Here is a 15,310-nt window from a genome sequence, read left to right on the forward strand (position 1 = left end):
CAGATTTGATTCCCCAGTACCCACATAAACCAGATGCACAAGAGGCACATGTGTCTGGAGTTCGTTTGCAGTGGCTGGAGGCCCTGGTGTGCCCATTCTCTGTTTGTCTGTCTCTCTTTGCTCTATCTCGCTCTCTCTCTGTTTGCAAATAAGTAAATGATTAAAAAAAGAAATATAGAAATGTTCATATTCTCAGTCCTAGTTATACTTTGGACTGAAAACCATTGAGATAATGTGGGAAAGAACACCATTAGGTTCAAGAGCACTGCCTCCTCAATGTTTCCTTTTTAGGTCCACTGTTTCCTACATTCCATTTCCTAAAGCAGCCCCCATTCAGTGGGTCAGAGCATGTCCTTTACAGTCCTCTGTGGAATTCACTAGAAGAGAAAGAAGACACTATGGTGCTGAGGCTGAACATCCACACACTTACCTTGACGCTGATGAAGAGATGTAGAATGAGGAGCCAGCAAAGAGAACGTTGAGTCTGGTGTCAGAGAGACGCAGGGACTTTTCATGGAGTCTGGGGCTTAAAGACAGAAAGCAGAATCCAGCCAGGAGACAGAATGTGACGATGCTGGGGGCCTCCCGAGGTTTGTCCCTTGTGCCCTCTGAGACTTGAGCTATGTGACATGTAGATAATTAATCCACAAGATACGTTTGTAGAAAGGAGCATTCCAGAGAGATTTCTGCTTCTTTAAAATTTATTTTGTACAGAGTCATTTTTGCCTTTGGGGAATATGTCTGAGTGAGCTGCAAAGAGGCCAGTGAACAGAAACTGTTCTTGTAACAAGACTGAAACCAAGTCTGTGGCCTCGTCACATTTATAGACTTATCATCAAGCAACATGCAGCGGGCAGCCTGATGTCCACTGTAGTGACAGTGGTTCCGAAACTTTCTTATCAAGTCACAGGTGAGGCTGTGTGCTTCAAGCCAAACACATCTGCTCAGTTGCTTGCTGGGAAGTTCTGGGGTGGATTTCCACTTTCATACTACAGGGTCAACTTTTTAAAGCAGATGAAATATTATATTTCCTGACACTGCTTTTCTTCAGCTACATCTTCTTCATATCGTAACCTCATACTTGATGGAGTGCTGGTTTCATTGCCATCCTTCAAGGGATTTCAGGGTAGGGAAAGTGGCTGACTTTGTTTTGGATCACCTTGCTGAGTGCCATGACTATCCCGCCCAGGGGGCTAGTGATCGGCTGTGTGAGCCCACCTGCAGGAAGAAGTCACCAACTTTCTCGTTGAGCCTCAGCTCACATCTGAAATACACCCCCCCTCTCTATTTCTGTGAATCATAATATAGATTTTTGTTGACAGAAGAGGTCACTGTGTTCCCATGTTCTATAGTCCTGTGTCATCTGGACCATGCTTTGGAGGCTAGGCGAAGTGAACATAGAGGCTTAAATTCACATGTAGAGGAGCATATCTGTGGGAGTATCAGTTATGCCAATTTTAGGGAAAATAATTAGGAAAATAGCATAGGCTACAAAGAGGTTGTTTGAGGGATATGGAAAGCACAAAACAAATTGTCACTGAAATGTGTCACCTTCACAAAATAAGTCACCATCCCTGTAACCATAAAATAATTCATTGACCTTTATTACTTCCTATAGACACTGGGTTTCCAAAATCTTTTAAAAATATTTTATTTATTTATTTGCACAGAGATACAGACACACACAGAAAAAGAGAGAGAGGGAGGGAGGGAGAGAGAGAGAGAGAGAGAAAATATAGGCATGCCAGGAATCTAGCCATTGCAAATGAACTCCAGATGCATGTGCTGCTTTGTACATCTGACTTACACATGGGTACTAGGGAATTGAACCCAGGTCTTTAGGCTTTGCAGACAAGTGCCTTAACTGCTGAGTTCTCTGTCCAGCCCCCAAATCTTTTTAAACATGGGCTTTCTCCATCTTCATAGTCACACCCTCTGTTTGTGATTAAATTATTAATGTGATATTTCAGAAAGGTATGAAAAAGCTTGCTTTTAGAAGTCCTAGAAATGAAAATTTGTGCCAGAGCATGGTGGCACACAGTGTAATTACAACACTTAGGAGGCAGACATAATAGGATCCTGAGTTTGAGGCTAGCTTGGGCAAATCCTAGGCCTTTCTGGGGTAGACATCCAGGTTTGTCACAAATACATGAGATAATATGTTTTTGCCATTTTTTTTTAGAGCACACAATATACATAGGCATTATTTTATTTAGTTTTTTTTTTTTGTTCATTTTTTTATTTATTTGAGAGCGACAGACACAGGGAGAAAGACAGATAGAGGGAGAGAGAGAGAATGGGCATGCCAGGGCTTCCAGCCTCTGCAAACGAACTCCAGACGCGTGTGCCCCCTTGTGCATCTGGCTAACGTGGGACCTGGGGAACCGAGCCTCGAACCGGGGTCCTTAGGCTTCACAGGCAAGCGCTTAACCGCTAAGCCATCTCTCCAGCCCTTTTATTTAGTTTTTAAAGCCATCAAGGGGTGATACTTTTGCCAAATATTTTTATTCATTGTATAGTTAATGTTTTATTTATTTTTATTAAAATATTTATTGAATTTCAGGTCAGCCTGAGCTAGAGTGAGACCCTACCTCGGAAAACCAAAAAAAAAAAAAAAATTTATTGACAGTTAAGAAATATATGTCTTAATATGATATAGTATGGTTTCATAAGTTTTCACATCTTCTGTTGATAACTCAAGGTGCGTAGGTTAGTGATTAGATAAATTTATTACCATTTACAATACCCAAAATTCAGTAGGTATGCTGAATGCTATGATTTAGTGTTGACACTATTCACTTCCCGCGCAGCAGAAAACCAATGTTCTGTCCTCTCAGCGTGTTCTCATGCTCAGTCTCCTTCCTTGGTCCTCAGCTCTTTCTCCCTCTGGCCTCTAGTAAGTACACCTCTGCTCATTAGACCTCTGAGGTCAGATTCTCCAGAGTCCTCCTCTGCCTTACATCACGTGGTACCAGTTTCTGCCAGTGACCAGATCCTTTCACTTCTCACGGCAAGCTTGAGTTCCACCCATGCTGCTGCAGAGGACGGGTTTGCTTTCTGAGTTCCTGAGTAACGTCTCACTGCTACCTAGGCGTGTCTTCTTGTCTACTCGCGCCTCAGTGGGCTCTGTGATTATGGTCTTGGTCACGGAGTGCTGCAACAGGCATGGCAGTGCAGAGCACGTGGCGTGTGCGCACTAGTGGGATTTCTGTGTTATAAGGCACATCGACATCTAATTTCCAGAGGAGTAATTATGCCATTTTCCATATGGCATCGCTAACTGACATTCTTTTTTTTTTTTAATTTTTTTTTTTTAATTTATTTGAGAGCGATAGACACAGAGAGAAAGACAGAGGGAGAGAGAGAGAGAATGGGCAGGGCTTCCAGCCTCTGCAAAAGAACTCCAGACACGTGCGCCCCCTTGTGCATCTGGCTAACGTGGGACCTGGGGAACCGAGCCTTGAACCGGGGTCCTTAGGCTTCACAGGCAAGCGCTTAACTGCTAAGCCATCTCTCCAGCCCCTGACATTCTTTTTAAAAAGATTTTTGTTTATTTTTACTTATTTATTTGAGAATGACACAGAGAGAAAGGCAGATAGATAGAGAATGGGTGTGCCAGGGCCTCCAGCCACTGCAAATGAACTCCAGATGCGTGCGCCCCCTGTGTATCTGGCTTACATGGGACCTGGGGAATCAAGCCTCAAACCAAGTTCCTTAGGCTTCACAGGCAAGCACTTAACTGCTAAGCCATTTTTTCCAGCCCACTAGCTGACATTCTTAATTACAGAGTACACATGTTCCCCTGTTATAGTAATGGTGTGGAATGTCCCCACATTCATATATTGAGTGCTTGATCTCAGTGCAGCAATATTGAGAGAACAGGCCTTGGAATCTGACTGGGTCATTGAGATTTAACTTACCAATGGATTAGTCTGTTGATTACTTCAAAGCTAAATGGATTTTTTTTTTGTTGTTGTTCCGAGGTAGGGTCTCACTCTACCTCAGGCTGACATGGAACTCACTATGTAGTCTCAGGGTGGCCTCGAACTCATGGTGATCCTCCTATCTCTGCCTCCCAACTGCTGGGAATGAAGGCGTGCGCCACCATGCCTGGCTTTTCTTAATGGATTTTTATGAGTAGAATCTATTGTGTGTGCACATGTTCCCATATGTGTACATGTGTGCGTGGGAGTGCAGGGGCACACATGCCACAGCACACAGGTGGAGTCAGGGGATGACTTTCCTATTGGTCATCACCACTGCGCCTCGTTAGAGGAAGGGCTTCTTGCTCTGGATTCCCATTCTGCTGCTCTTTGCTGGACTCACTCTCAGCCTCCTGGATATTCTCTTGTCTCTGCCTCGCATCAACCTCAGCATGCTGGAACTACAGAAACCTGCCATCGACTTAGGTACTGCAGCCTGAGCAGTGAGCACTGTATCTACTGAGCCACTTTTCCAGCCCAAGAACAGACAGTGTTTAGTTTTTCAGTTTAACATCTTTCTTGTAATGTGATTTCCAAAAGAGCACAAATATGGTCCCAAATGAAGGAATTTTTCTTCGTATTTTGTGGCTAGATATCATCTTGCATCTTATATTGCATATGTCACATTTTCTCACATCTCTCACATTATCCATTCCTCTACTGGTAGGCATTAAATTTGGTTCTCTATCTTGACTATTACAGACAGGTCTTCAATGTATTGATTTCATTTCTTCCAGAATGGTGAATAGAGCAGATAGCTGGCTGCTGTGCTTTTGTATGTTCTGGAAGGGTAAGCTCTACGTATAGTTATCATGGAAAAATATATATTGAAGAATGAAGGTGATGGATGGGCTGGTGGACTTTATTTAATATGTAGCATTTTACACATGTTACAAACATTGCTTTGTACCACATAATGTGCATAGATATAATATGAAATACAAAATAAAATGCACACAGCTAGCTGGTATTTAGCTCTCAATGACTTCCTCCTCTCTTCTTAGTCTCCCCCCATAAGACAATATTAAAATATATTCTTATGTGTCAGAAAAATGCATGATCCCAGAACCTCTGTTTAGGATTTCTGACAGTAAGGCAACTTAAGGTCAGTGTTCCCATTGGATTTCAATGCTTTTAGTTTCTGAAATTAGTAAACTTCTTCCTTATATAGTAGCCCTTTGCGCAGGCATTATGACATATTTGGAATAGTATGGAGATTTACTTGTCCCAGAGGAAGCTGTCACACTCTAGCAGGTATAATCAATGTAGGCATTTGTGCCAAGGTGCTGGATGGGGAGGACAAGGGCTGCTGTTATGCCATCCAGCATCACCAGAGCATGCCCAGCTCAGTGGCATTCTTCTTCTGGGAAACTGATCCTATCATGAATAGTCCTCAGTCACGAGCTGTCAGTAGCTGACAAGTCCAGTGGGCTAGGAGATACTGTACGGAGATCTCCTAAATATTTATACTCAAGAGGAGACCCAGTTTCCATCATCAGGAGCAAAATAGCTGGGTTGACTGTTCTGGTCCTTCACAAAGCATGGTCAGACATGATAGCAAAGCGATCTGATAGGTGCCCACTCACTTGCCATCAACAGTACCCTCAACGTTGTTCTAGCAAAGTCAGCACTTGGGGAGGAACAAACCCCACAGCAGGCTACCTGACAGTCACTTGCTCTTGGAAAATATCTTAAGTGGCGCTAACTGCTTGTAGGCAGGGTAGCTGTCCTGTTATTTAGTGAAACAGGAGTGCACTGAGAAGTATCTCTGAGTATCTGAACAAATACCCCGAACTACATCCTACTTCTCATGCATAAACCACTGGAAGAGCTCTTGAGACATTAGAGCAAATGTTAGTTTTCCTTAACAGCATCAAATATTCACTGGCATTCTGTAGCCCTGTATACAGACAATGAATGTCCTTTCAAATTGTACCTGAAGTCTAAAATTATGCAACCAAATATGACAGAAAATAATCTATAAGCCTTTGCAGTTGCCTCTTTTTTGTAGAGGCTTTGGTGTTAGCAAATGTTTGTTTCTGATAGATATTAAGTTCTTATTTTCTTGTTTCTAATTTGAAAGTTTGAGCATTCTGGGATCTCCTTAACAATTAATTATAGCTGCTTTTTGAGCATCATCCTGCAAGTCTGTCCTACCTTGATATTTATTTTGTAGAACAAACTAGTCTATTACTTTTAAATTCAGCTCCAGTCAAGTTCTCAATATGAATATGTGATAGAATACAGTTAGTTTCTTTTCCAGCATATATCATGAACTTTCTGTAGCCCTATTTCTTTTGAGTCATTGTTCCCATCTGAAACCATGTGATCTGGGACTCCCTGTCGGTTTTTCAGCATTCTTGTATCCAAGCATTGCTTACAGTATTAATGTTTTTTTTTTTTTTTTTGTATACACCACGTATCCAAATTCTTCCACAAATTTGTTTTGAAACTTCCACAGTTTCAAAAGCCTGTGAACCAAATGGTCACATTTATCACTGCAGCAACCCCACTTCACAGCACCAGTTTTCTTTACTACCTTTATCTTGCTCAAACAAAATACTCGAGGACCCAACCTAAGGAAGGGAGGGTTAATTTCATCTTGCAGTTTGAGGTTGCTCTCTGTCATGATGGACAAGGCACAGTGGCAGGATCACGAAGCAACTGGTCACATTACATCCAGTCAGGAAGCACTGAGTGTTCCTTTCAATGTAGTTCATGACCGTAGAGTATGGACTGGCACTTCCTATATTAAATGCATGCCTTCCCAACTCAGAAATCCTAATCTGGAAAATACCTCACAGATATGCCCAGGTATGTGTTTCCATATTGAATATAAATTCTGTCAAGTTGACAACTGAGGTAAGTAATACACACACACACACTCACACACACATACACTCACACACATACACACTCACACAAACATACACTCACACACACACACTCACACACACATACACTCACACACACACACACTCACACCCTCCACCACCGCCACCACCATCATCTCTTAGATAAAACTATTCTTCAATAATTGCTCAATGTCTGGTATGTCCTTGTTGTTTAAAACCCCATATTTATTCATCTCTAAGGAAAGAAAAGGTCAACCTCCAAATTTAAAGGCACAGAGTAGCTGGACACTGTAGGCCATGTCTGTTGCTTCAGCACTCAAGAAGTAGGAGGTTGTCTTGAGTTCAAGGCAAGCTTGAGCTATGGACTAAGACCCATAAAAAAGTATAAGGTGAAATAGAGAACCTAAGTGGAACCAGATAATGAATAAAAAATGCAAGGGATACTTCTGAAAAATAATAAATTGTTCAAAAATTAATGGAGAATACTGGATAGGTTTGTGAGCTTTGTGTGATTATACAATGAGCAATCAAGTGGATATGGAAATGATAGTCATGTGTCACATGTGTCCTTGTTGTTTAATACCCCATATTTATTCATCTCTAAGGAAAGAAAAGGTCAACCTCCCAAATTTAAAAGTAGAGAGTAGCTGGACACTGTAGGTCATGTCTGAAACCTCAGCACTCAAGAAGCAGGAGGTGATCTTGAGTTCAAGGCAAGCTTGAGCTTTGAAGTAAGACCCCATTTCAACCTATGTCTAACAAAATGTGTAAGGAGAAATAGACAAATTAAATGGAACCAGATAACAAATCAGAAATATATGGGACACATCTAATAACATGTTAAATAGTTCAAGAATTAATAGAGAAGACTGGATAAATTTATGAGCTTGAAATGATAATATAATGAACAATCACATGGATATGGAAATGATATTCATATGATACATTCTAAGGTGACAAGATGTCTGAGGGAGAAATATGGGATTCTCTGAGACAGGTACAGTTTTTTTTTTATTTGACTACGGTTTTTGATAAATCCAGTGAACATATGCTTAAAATATCATATTAAGTAGGAGATGTATGTTCCAAAGTTTTCAGCAAAACATTCAAGGGATCATGTAGAGAATTATGATACTGGTTTTTAAATAAGGCTCATTAGCATTTGGCCAATGTGTAGACCATATGCCTGATTTCTTTGTAGGAAGCAAGATATTTGGGAAGGATGTAGAAGAACCACGAAGGCATACTTGAGACAACTGGGGTCACAGTTACTGCCAAAAGCATTTCTATAGTAATCAGAGCAATTGAAATTGAGGAAGGGAAACTTTGTTCCAAGAGCTAATGGACACTCATTTGTAAAAGGAGACTTGGAAACATTAACTGATGCGTGCATGTGGAAGCTCAAAAATACAGAACGAGGTCATCTGGATCTGAAATATTTCCCCACACCCAGAGATGGCAGGATCCTCCTCCATGCTGCCTTGACATCCTTGTTCCTCAGCGTGTAGATGAGAGGGTTGAGCACTGGTGTGATGACGCAGTAGAAGAAGGACATGAACTTGACTTTTGTGCTGTTGGCTGGAGGCTGAAGGTACATGTAAATGGCAGGGCCAAAAAACAGTGTGACGACCAGCAAGTGGGAGCTGCAGGTGTTGAAAGCCTTGATCCTTCCTTCAGCTGAAGGTAACTTCAGCACAGCCCTAGCAATGAAGCTGTAGGAAATTAACACCACCAGGGGAGCCACCAATGCAAAAGGCACAGCTCCTAAGGCCAAGGACAGTTCGTTAGCAGTGGTGTCAGCACATGCCAGCTTGATCAGAGCAGGAATCTCACAGAAGAAGTGGTCTAGAGTGCGTTTCCCACAGAGGGGAAGCAGGATGGTGAATGTGACTTGCACCAGAGATTCAGCCAGGCCACTGGACCAGCATGCAGCTGCCAGCCACACGCATGCCCAGGGATGCATGAGGGCAGCATAGCGGAGGGGCTGGCAGACGGCCACGTAGCGATCAAAGGCCATCACTGCCAGCAGTGCGCACTCTGTGCTGCCTGCCCAGCTGAAAATATAGGCCTGTGTGATGCAGCCCCAGGCAGATATTGTCTTCTCTGGGCCCAAGAGGTTTGTGAGCAATTGGGGCACAATGGTGGAGGTGACACAGATGTCTAGCACAGAGAGATTGTCCAAGAAGAAGTACATTGGTGTCTGGAGTCTGGGCTCCACCACAGAGAGAAAGATGATGGAGCTGTTTCCCATTAGGGTAAAGATGTAGGTGACCTGGACCACACCAAAGAGGGGGATCTCCAGCCATGGGTGATCCGAGAAGCCCAATAAAACAAATGTGTTGGGGAAACTTACATTTTGTCCATACATGACCATCTATATTATATATGCCTGGAAGTGAGAGACAAATTTTGAGAATAAACAAGCTTTTTATATTTAAATAACTACATGGGAACAACCTCAAAATTCTTATTCGATTTGTGAGATATTCTCCATAATTCTTTTGAGTACTTCCTTCTCCCATATCTAGATGGCTCCACATAGTGACTTGTAGTTAACCTTCATGTGGCGTTAAAGCTGAAATTCACATGTGCAGATTTTCAGAGAGCCCTATGAGGCCCAATCAGACTCTGTTTGTGTGGATCAGTCAGCTTCTCTCTTCCATCATTTCCGGTTCCTAGAATCTCCCTTCTGTGTACAAGTTCATTTATTAAATATACTACTCTAGGTCATATCGAAAGAATCACTCAGTCCTTGCATTTGGCACATCTCTTTCCAGAATGTATTTAAAGGAAATACTACCCAAGGAGTCCTTTAAGCGATGTTGGGTGAAGGTCACCTGGGATTTCATTGTCAAGCTGGGGTTGGATTTGTATTGCTGACATACGCATACCCTCAGACTCTTCCTCATACTTTCCTCACTAGGCATCTTGTTCTTCTAAAGCTAAATTTCTGGTGAGTTCCAGATTGAAATAGGACCCGAAATAGTCTTTCATTCCTCAAAATGTAATGGGTAGCTCATTTTTAAAAATGTAGTGGGAGATCTGAGCAGAGCATTTACAAATCTCTCTCTTTCTCCCTCTCCCTCATTCTCTCTCTCTCTTTCTCTCCTTCCCTCCCTCCCTCCTTCTTTTAGTCCCTGGGCCCTTCTGCCACTTGGTGACTTCTGGTGTCTAAGCGAGTAAGTCATACTAATTCCTCCCTTCAAAATGCCTTCTTTCATATAAAAGCCATGGGCTGGAGAGATGGCTTAGCAGTTAAGTGCTTGCCTGTGAAGCCTAAGGACCTTGGTTCGAGGCTCGATTGCCCAGAACCCACTTTAGCCAGATGCACAAGGGGGCGCATGTGTCTGGAGTTTATTTGCAGTGGCTAGAAGCCCTGGCATGCCCATTCTCTCTCTCTCTCTGTGTATCTGTCTTTCTGTGTCTGTCGCTCTAAAATAAATAAATAAGTGAACATATAAAAGCCACATTATAGTAATTTTTCATTATTTATTTTTAAAAAGCTATACAGGAGTTAACTTTGTATCTCATATCTATGAAATACACAAAGTTTTGAAATAAATTCAATATATATGACATATATGGCACATATATATTATGGCTTAGCACAAATAATGAAATTATGTATTATATATTGTGAAAGACTGACACTTCCTGAGTATAGTAAAGCCACCAATTTTAGGAAATAACAAAATACAAACATTTTTCATGAATTTCAGAAGTGTGCAAAATGCTAAATTTCTGAGTATGTCTTCTCTTGTTGCATGATGTCTGACATGTTAGATGTTACCTGTCATCTGCATGATCCTGTGTACACAACACCCAAACTTAACCATTCTTCATGCTAAGCCACTTGAGTTGCCTTCTGAAATGCAGCCCTCATTCATCACTCTAGTGTTGTATGGATCACGGTGACCCCCAGAACACCAGCACGTGCCACCCAGGCTTATCTCTGATCTGGCTTCTGTGTCATGTCCTCTCCCATCAGACTTATCCTTTCAACTGCTAGTTCAATCTCAAATTAAAACCAGACTTCCAGCTGGCTGCTACACACATACTAGCTTCTCCCTCATGTCCTTATCAGCTTGGGGGACTCCTGTCCTCTGTGAGCCCTGGGCCATGCATCATTGTCTCTGTTAAACTTCCCCTGGTCTGTCTTCCTTGCTTCCATATCTTACTGTGTTCTTCGACCAGTTCAGTTACTGTCAGGCTCCCCTTGCTCCTCTGAGAACTTTGGGAATTTGGTCTATGATGAAGTTTTCATGCTACCTTGACCTTTGGATTTGACCTGTTGCAATTATTTAGTAAATGCATGAATGAAAAGGTAGTTTCTTGGATTGCTTGTATTATGTAAGAAGTTTCCATTGCTCCTTGGCATTTTGGCTAAAATTAAGTGTAGTATGTTATAAGCTTCCATACCATCAACCTAGTTCCTTCTCTGAGCATCTCACATGAATGATGAGGCTATGATGATCTTGCCTGCCTCTGTTAAGAAGTGTATGAATGAAAAGATAGACTCTGGGATTGCTGGTATTATGTAATAAGCTTCCATGTCATCAGCCTCATTCCTTCTCTGATGGTGAGGCTATGATGATCTTGCCTGCCTCTGTGAATAAGTGCATCAATGAAAAGATAGACTCTGGGATTGCTGGTGTTATGTAATAAGCTTCCATACCATCCACCTAGTTCCTTCTCTGAGCACCTCACACTAACACTCATGCTATGATCTCCTCTCCATCTGCAAAACCCCAGCACAGTCATTCATGTACAGATTTACTTACAGATATTTTCTACACATATAATCCAACTTCTTTCTTTTCCAAATGCTATCTAGCACTCCACAATTGGGTTACTTTTTTTTTTTCTTTCTGAATCCACATGTCTTTCCTCTCAGGATATATGAGATGGTAGAATTTTAGTTTGTTGGCTCAAAAACTTTATAGAATTATAGCCTAATAATAAATGCCAAGGGTCTTAATGTATCCTGAGAGGACTACTCACCAGTTTTATAGATTTTCATCATTGCTTTTTGAAATTTGACATCTTATTTGCAAATAGCCAATAGAAATATAACATTTTAATCTGTTCTAATCAGTTTCTAAACATTAAAATCACAGGGAATGCATGAAAGGACAAATTCAGGTTCCAGGACTCTGCTAGACACTTTCCTTTTAGGTCCTTTATTTTCTACATCCTATTTCCTAAAGTAGCCTTGCACTCAGTGCATCAGACAGTGTCCTTTGTAATCCTCTGTGGCATTCACCAGAGGAGAAAGAAGACAACACAACATGAGAGCTTTATTTAAGCACCCATACCCTTACCTTGCTAAAGGAGAAGAGTAGAATAAGGAGCCAGCAGTGGTGAAGCTGAGTCCCCAGAAAAGAGATGCAGGGTCTTTTCATAGAGTCTGGAGTTGAGAAGCAGGAGGCAGACTAATCAGAACCCAGCTAGGAGACAGAATGTGGTGAGATTGGCTGACCTCTTGAAGTTGGTGCCTTTTGTCCACTGAGACTTGGAGCTATTACATGTGGATAATTAGTCCATAGTTTAAGTTTGAAAGAAGCATTCTAGAGAGATTTCTCCATATTTTAATTTATTATGCCTACAATCATTTTTCCCTGGGGAATATACTTGAGTTAACTGCAGGGAGGTCAAAGAACAGAAAATGTTCTTACAATAAGATGGAAGTAGAGTCTTTGGCTTCCTCGTATTCATAGATTTGTCATCAGAGAATGTGACCTGGGCAGTCTGATGTCTTTGCAGTTTGCAGTGGCTAGAGTCCCTTTCCCTAGTGCCCATTCTATCCCTCTCTCACTAATGAAGGAAAAAATTAAAAAAAGAAGATAAAATTTCTTATTACATCACATGGGAGGCCATGTTTCTTTACACAAAAACACATCTAATCTGTGGCATATTGAGAAATTCTTTGTTAGGTAGATTTTTATTTTCTTTCTAAATGGGAAACTTTAAAAATATTTTATTTATTTATTTAGTTGAGAGACAGAAAGAGAGAGAAAGAGTGAGAGAGAGAGAAAGAGAGAAAGAGGCAGATAGATGGGAGAAGAGAGAGAATAGGTGCATCAGGGCCTCTAACCACTGAAAATAAACTCCAGACACGTGTACCACCTTTGCATCTGGCTTTAGGTGTGTAATGAGAATTAAACTCAGGTCCTTAGGCTTTGCAGGCAAGTGCCTTAACTGCTGAGCCATCTCTCCACCCCACAAATTTTTCATATTTTGATTAAATACTATATTAACTAATACAAGTTTACTTGAAACACACTTTGTCACACTGAAAAACTCATAATTGATATATTCTCCCAATATTTTTTTCATCACCACCTGTAAAGAAATCTTCAAGAAGGTAAAGCTGCCTGGCTCTGATTTGGTACACCAATAAGGCTGCCATACCCTCTTGTGATCTGATGCCAGCCCATTGGAAGTAAAGGGGAGATAGACTTTTCTAGTTGAGCCTCTGCTCAAATATGAAATGCATCTGCCATCTTGTATTTTCTCACTCTTTCCTTGAAACATAATACAGATTTTATTCACACAAGATATTATGTTCCCATGTCTGTAGTCCTACACCATCTTTCCAACATTCTTTAGCACATTCCTTGAATGTTAACTATAGAAAAAGGAGAGATTTTAGGCAATTACCTTAACCACTAAGCCATCTTTCCAGTCCAAGAAAAGAGAGGTTTTATTTCACATATAAGATTATCAGTTATCTAATAGGGAAGATAAAATGCAAAATAGCATAGGTTTGAACAAATCCGAGTTGTCACTAAATTCCATTATCTGTATCAGAGCAGTTACCATGCTTGAAACTACAAAGTAGTTTATTGACCTATAGTACTTCCTATAGAATCCTGACTCTCCTCATTGTTTAAATATGTGGTTCTTCCATGTTTAGATTCACAGTTTCTGCTATGATTAAAATGCTAATGGGATTTTATCTATACTCAAAGAAATCAAAGGAGTCAAGGAAGAAAACAAAGGAATTAAAGAAGAAAACAAACTCTGGAAAGAATTCCAAGGGAACACAGGATGCCAGCCTAATAAAGAAGGAGGTCCTTAAAAGACATGCATAATGAAATAGAAATCCTGTAGAAAAAAACAAACAGAAATCCTATCTCTGAAAATCAAAGTCAGTCAAATAAAAAAACTCTGTGGAGTGTCTCACCAGTAGACTAGATGAAAGACAGAACAGAACATCTAAACTAGAAGACCAGATAGCAGATCTAATACAGTACAACATAGAGAAAGACAAGATAATAGTAAGGTATAAATGGGAATTTCAAGATATCTGGAACACTATGAAAAGATCAACATAAGAATTCAGGGTAGCCAGGCATGGTGGCGCATGCCTTTAATCTCAGCACTCGGGAGGCAGAAGTAGGAGGATTGCCATGAGTTCGAGGCCACCCTGAGAGTACATAGTGAATTCCAGGTTAGCCTGGACCAGAGTGAGACCCTATCTTGAAAAACCAAAAAAAAAAAAAAAAAAAAAAAAAAAGAAAGAATTCAGGTTATAGTAGAAAAAGAAGAATTTCAACCCAGAGTCTTAGTAGGTGTTTTCAGCAAAATCAAAGAAGAAAGCTTTCCCTAAATTGGGAGAGAAATGTCAATGCAGATATAGGAAGTATTTAGAACACCAAACAGACACAACCTGGAAAGAATCTATCCTTGCCATGTTATAATTAAACTACTAAACATGCAAACTAGAGAAAATACATTGAATGCAGTTAGAAAAAGCTAGTCACCTACAAAGGCAAGCCCATCAGAATAACTGCAGACCACCCAACACAAACTTTCAAAGCCATAAGGGCTTGTAATGATACATCCCAAGTTCTGAAAGATAATCACTGTCAACTAAGATTACTTTATCCTGCCAAGCTATCTATCTAAATTGGTGGAAAATTAAGGACATTCTACAACAAAAAAAGGCTAAAACAATTTATAACAACTAAGCCAACTCTACAGAAAATACTTGAAAGAATTCTTCATGCTGAAAAGAAAGCAAAACACACACATGAGGAAATAGAAAAAAAATAAACCATACTCAAATAACAGTTAACACAAGTGAGTAAAGGGTAAATAGGAAACACTACCAACCAAGAAGAATGGGGAGAATAAATACATACCTTTCAATAATAACTCCTAAAATCAATGGCTTCAATGCCCCAACCAGAAGACACAGGCTTGCAGACTGGATTAAAAGGCAGGATCCTGCCATTTGTTGCCTCCATGAAGCTCATCTCTCAGTAAAAGATAGACACTGTTTTAGGGTGAAAAAATGGAAAATGGTATTTTAAGCAAATGGGCCTAGGAAACAAAACACGCAGGGGTTGCTATCCCAATATCTGACAGGATAGACTTGAAACCAACATTAGTGAGGAAAGATAAAGAAAGTTACTTTATACTGATGAAAGGAACAATCCAACAAGAGGACACTACAATCCTAAACAC

At 40.7% G+C, this 15,310-nt stretch overlaps 1 protein-coding gene across 1 annotated transcript; it reads right to left on the reverse strand.

Moving 5' to 3' along the window:
- Positions 1 to 8,258: 8,258 nt before the first annotated feature.
- Positions 8,259 to 9,206, reverse strand: LOC101610706 (olfactory receptor 2G3-like). The gene has a single exon (XM_004657287.2). It carries the CDS (start codon positions 9,204 to 9,206, stop codon positions 8,259 to 8,261), a length of 948 nt encoding a protein of 315 aa, XP_004657344.2.
- Positions 9,207 to 15,310: the final 6,104 nt, after the last annotated feature.

This window comes from Jaculus jaculus, chromosome 6, assembly GCF_020740685.1.
Source record: "Jaculus jaculus isolate mJacJac1 chromosome 6, mJacJac1.mat.Y.cur, whole genome shotgun sequence".
Lineage (NCBI taxonomy): Eukaryota > Metazoa > Chordata > Mammalia > Rodentia > Dipodidae > Jaculus > Jaculus jaculus.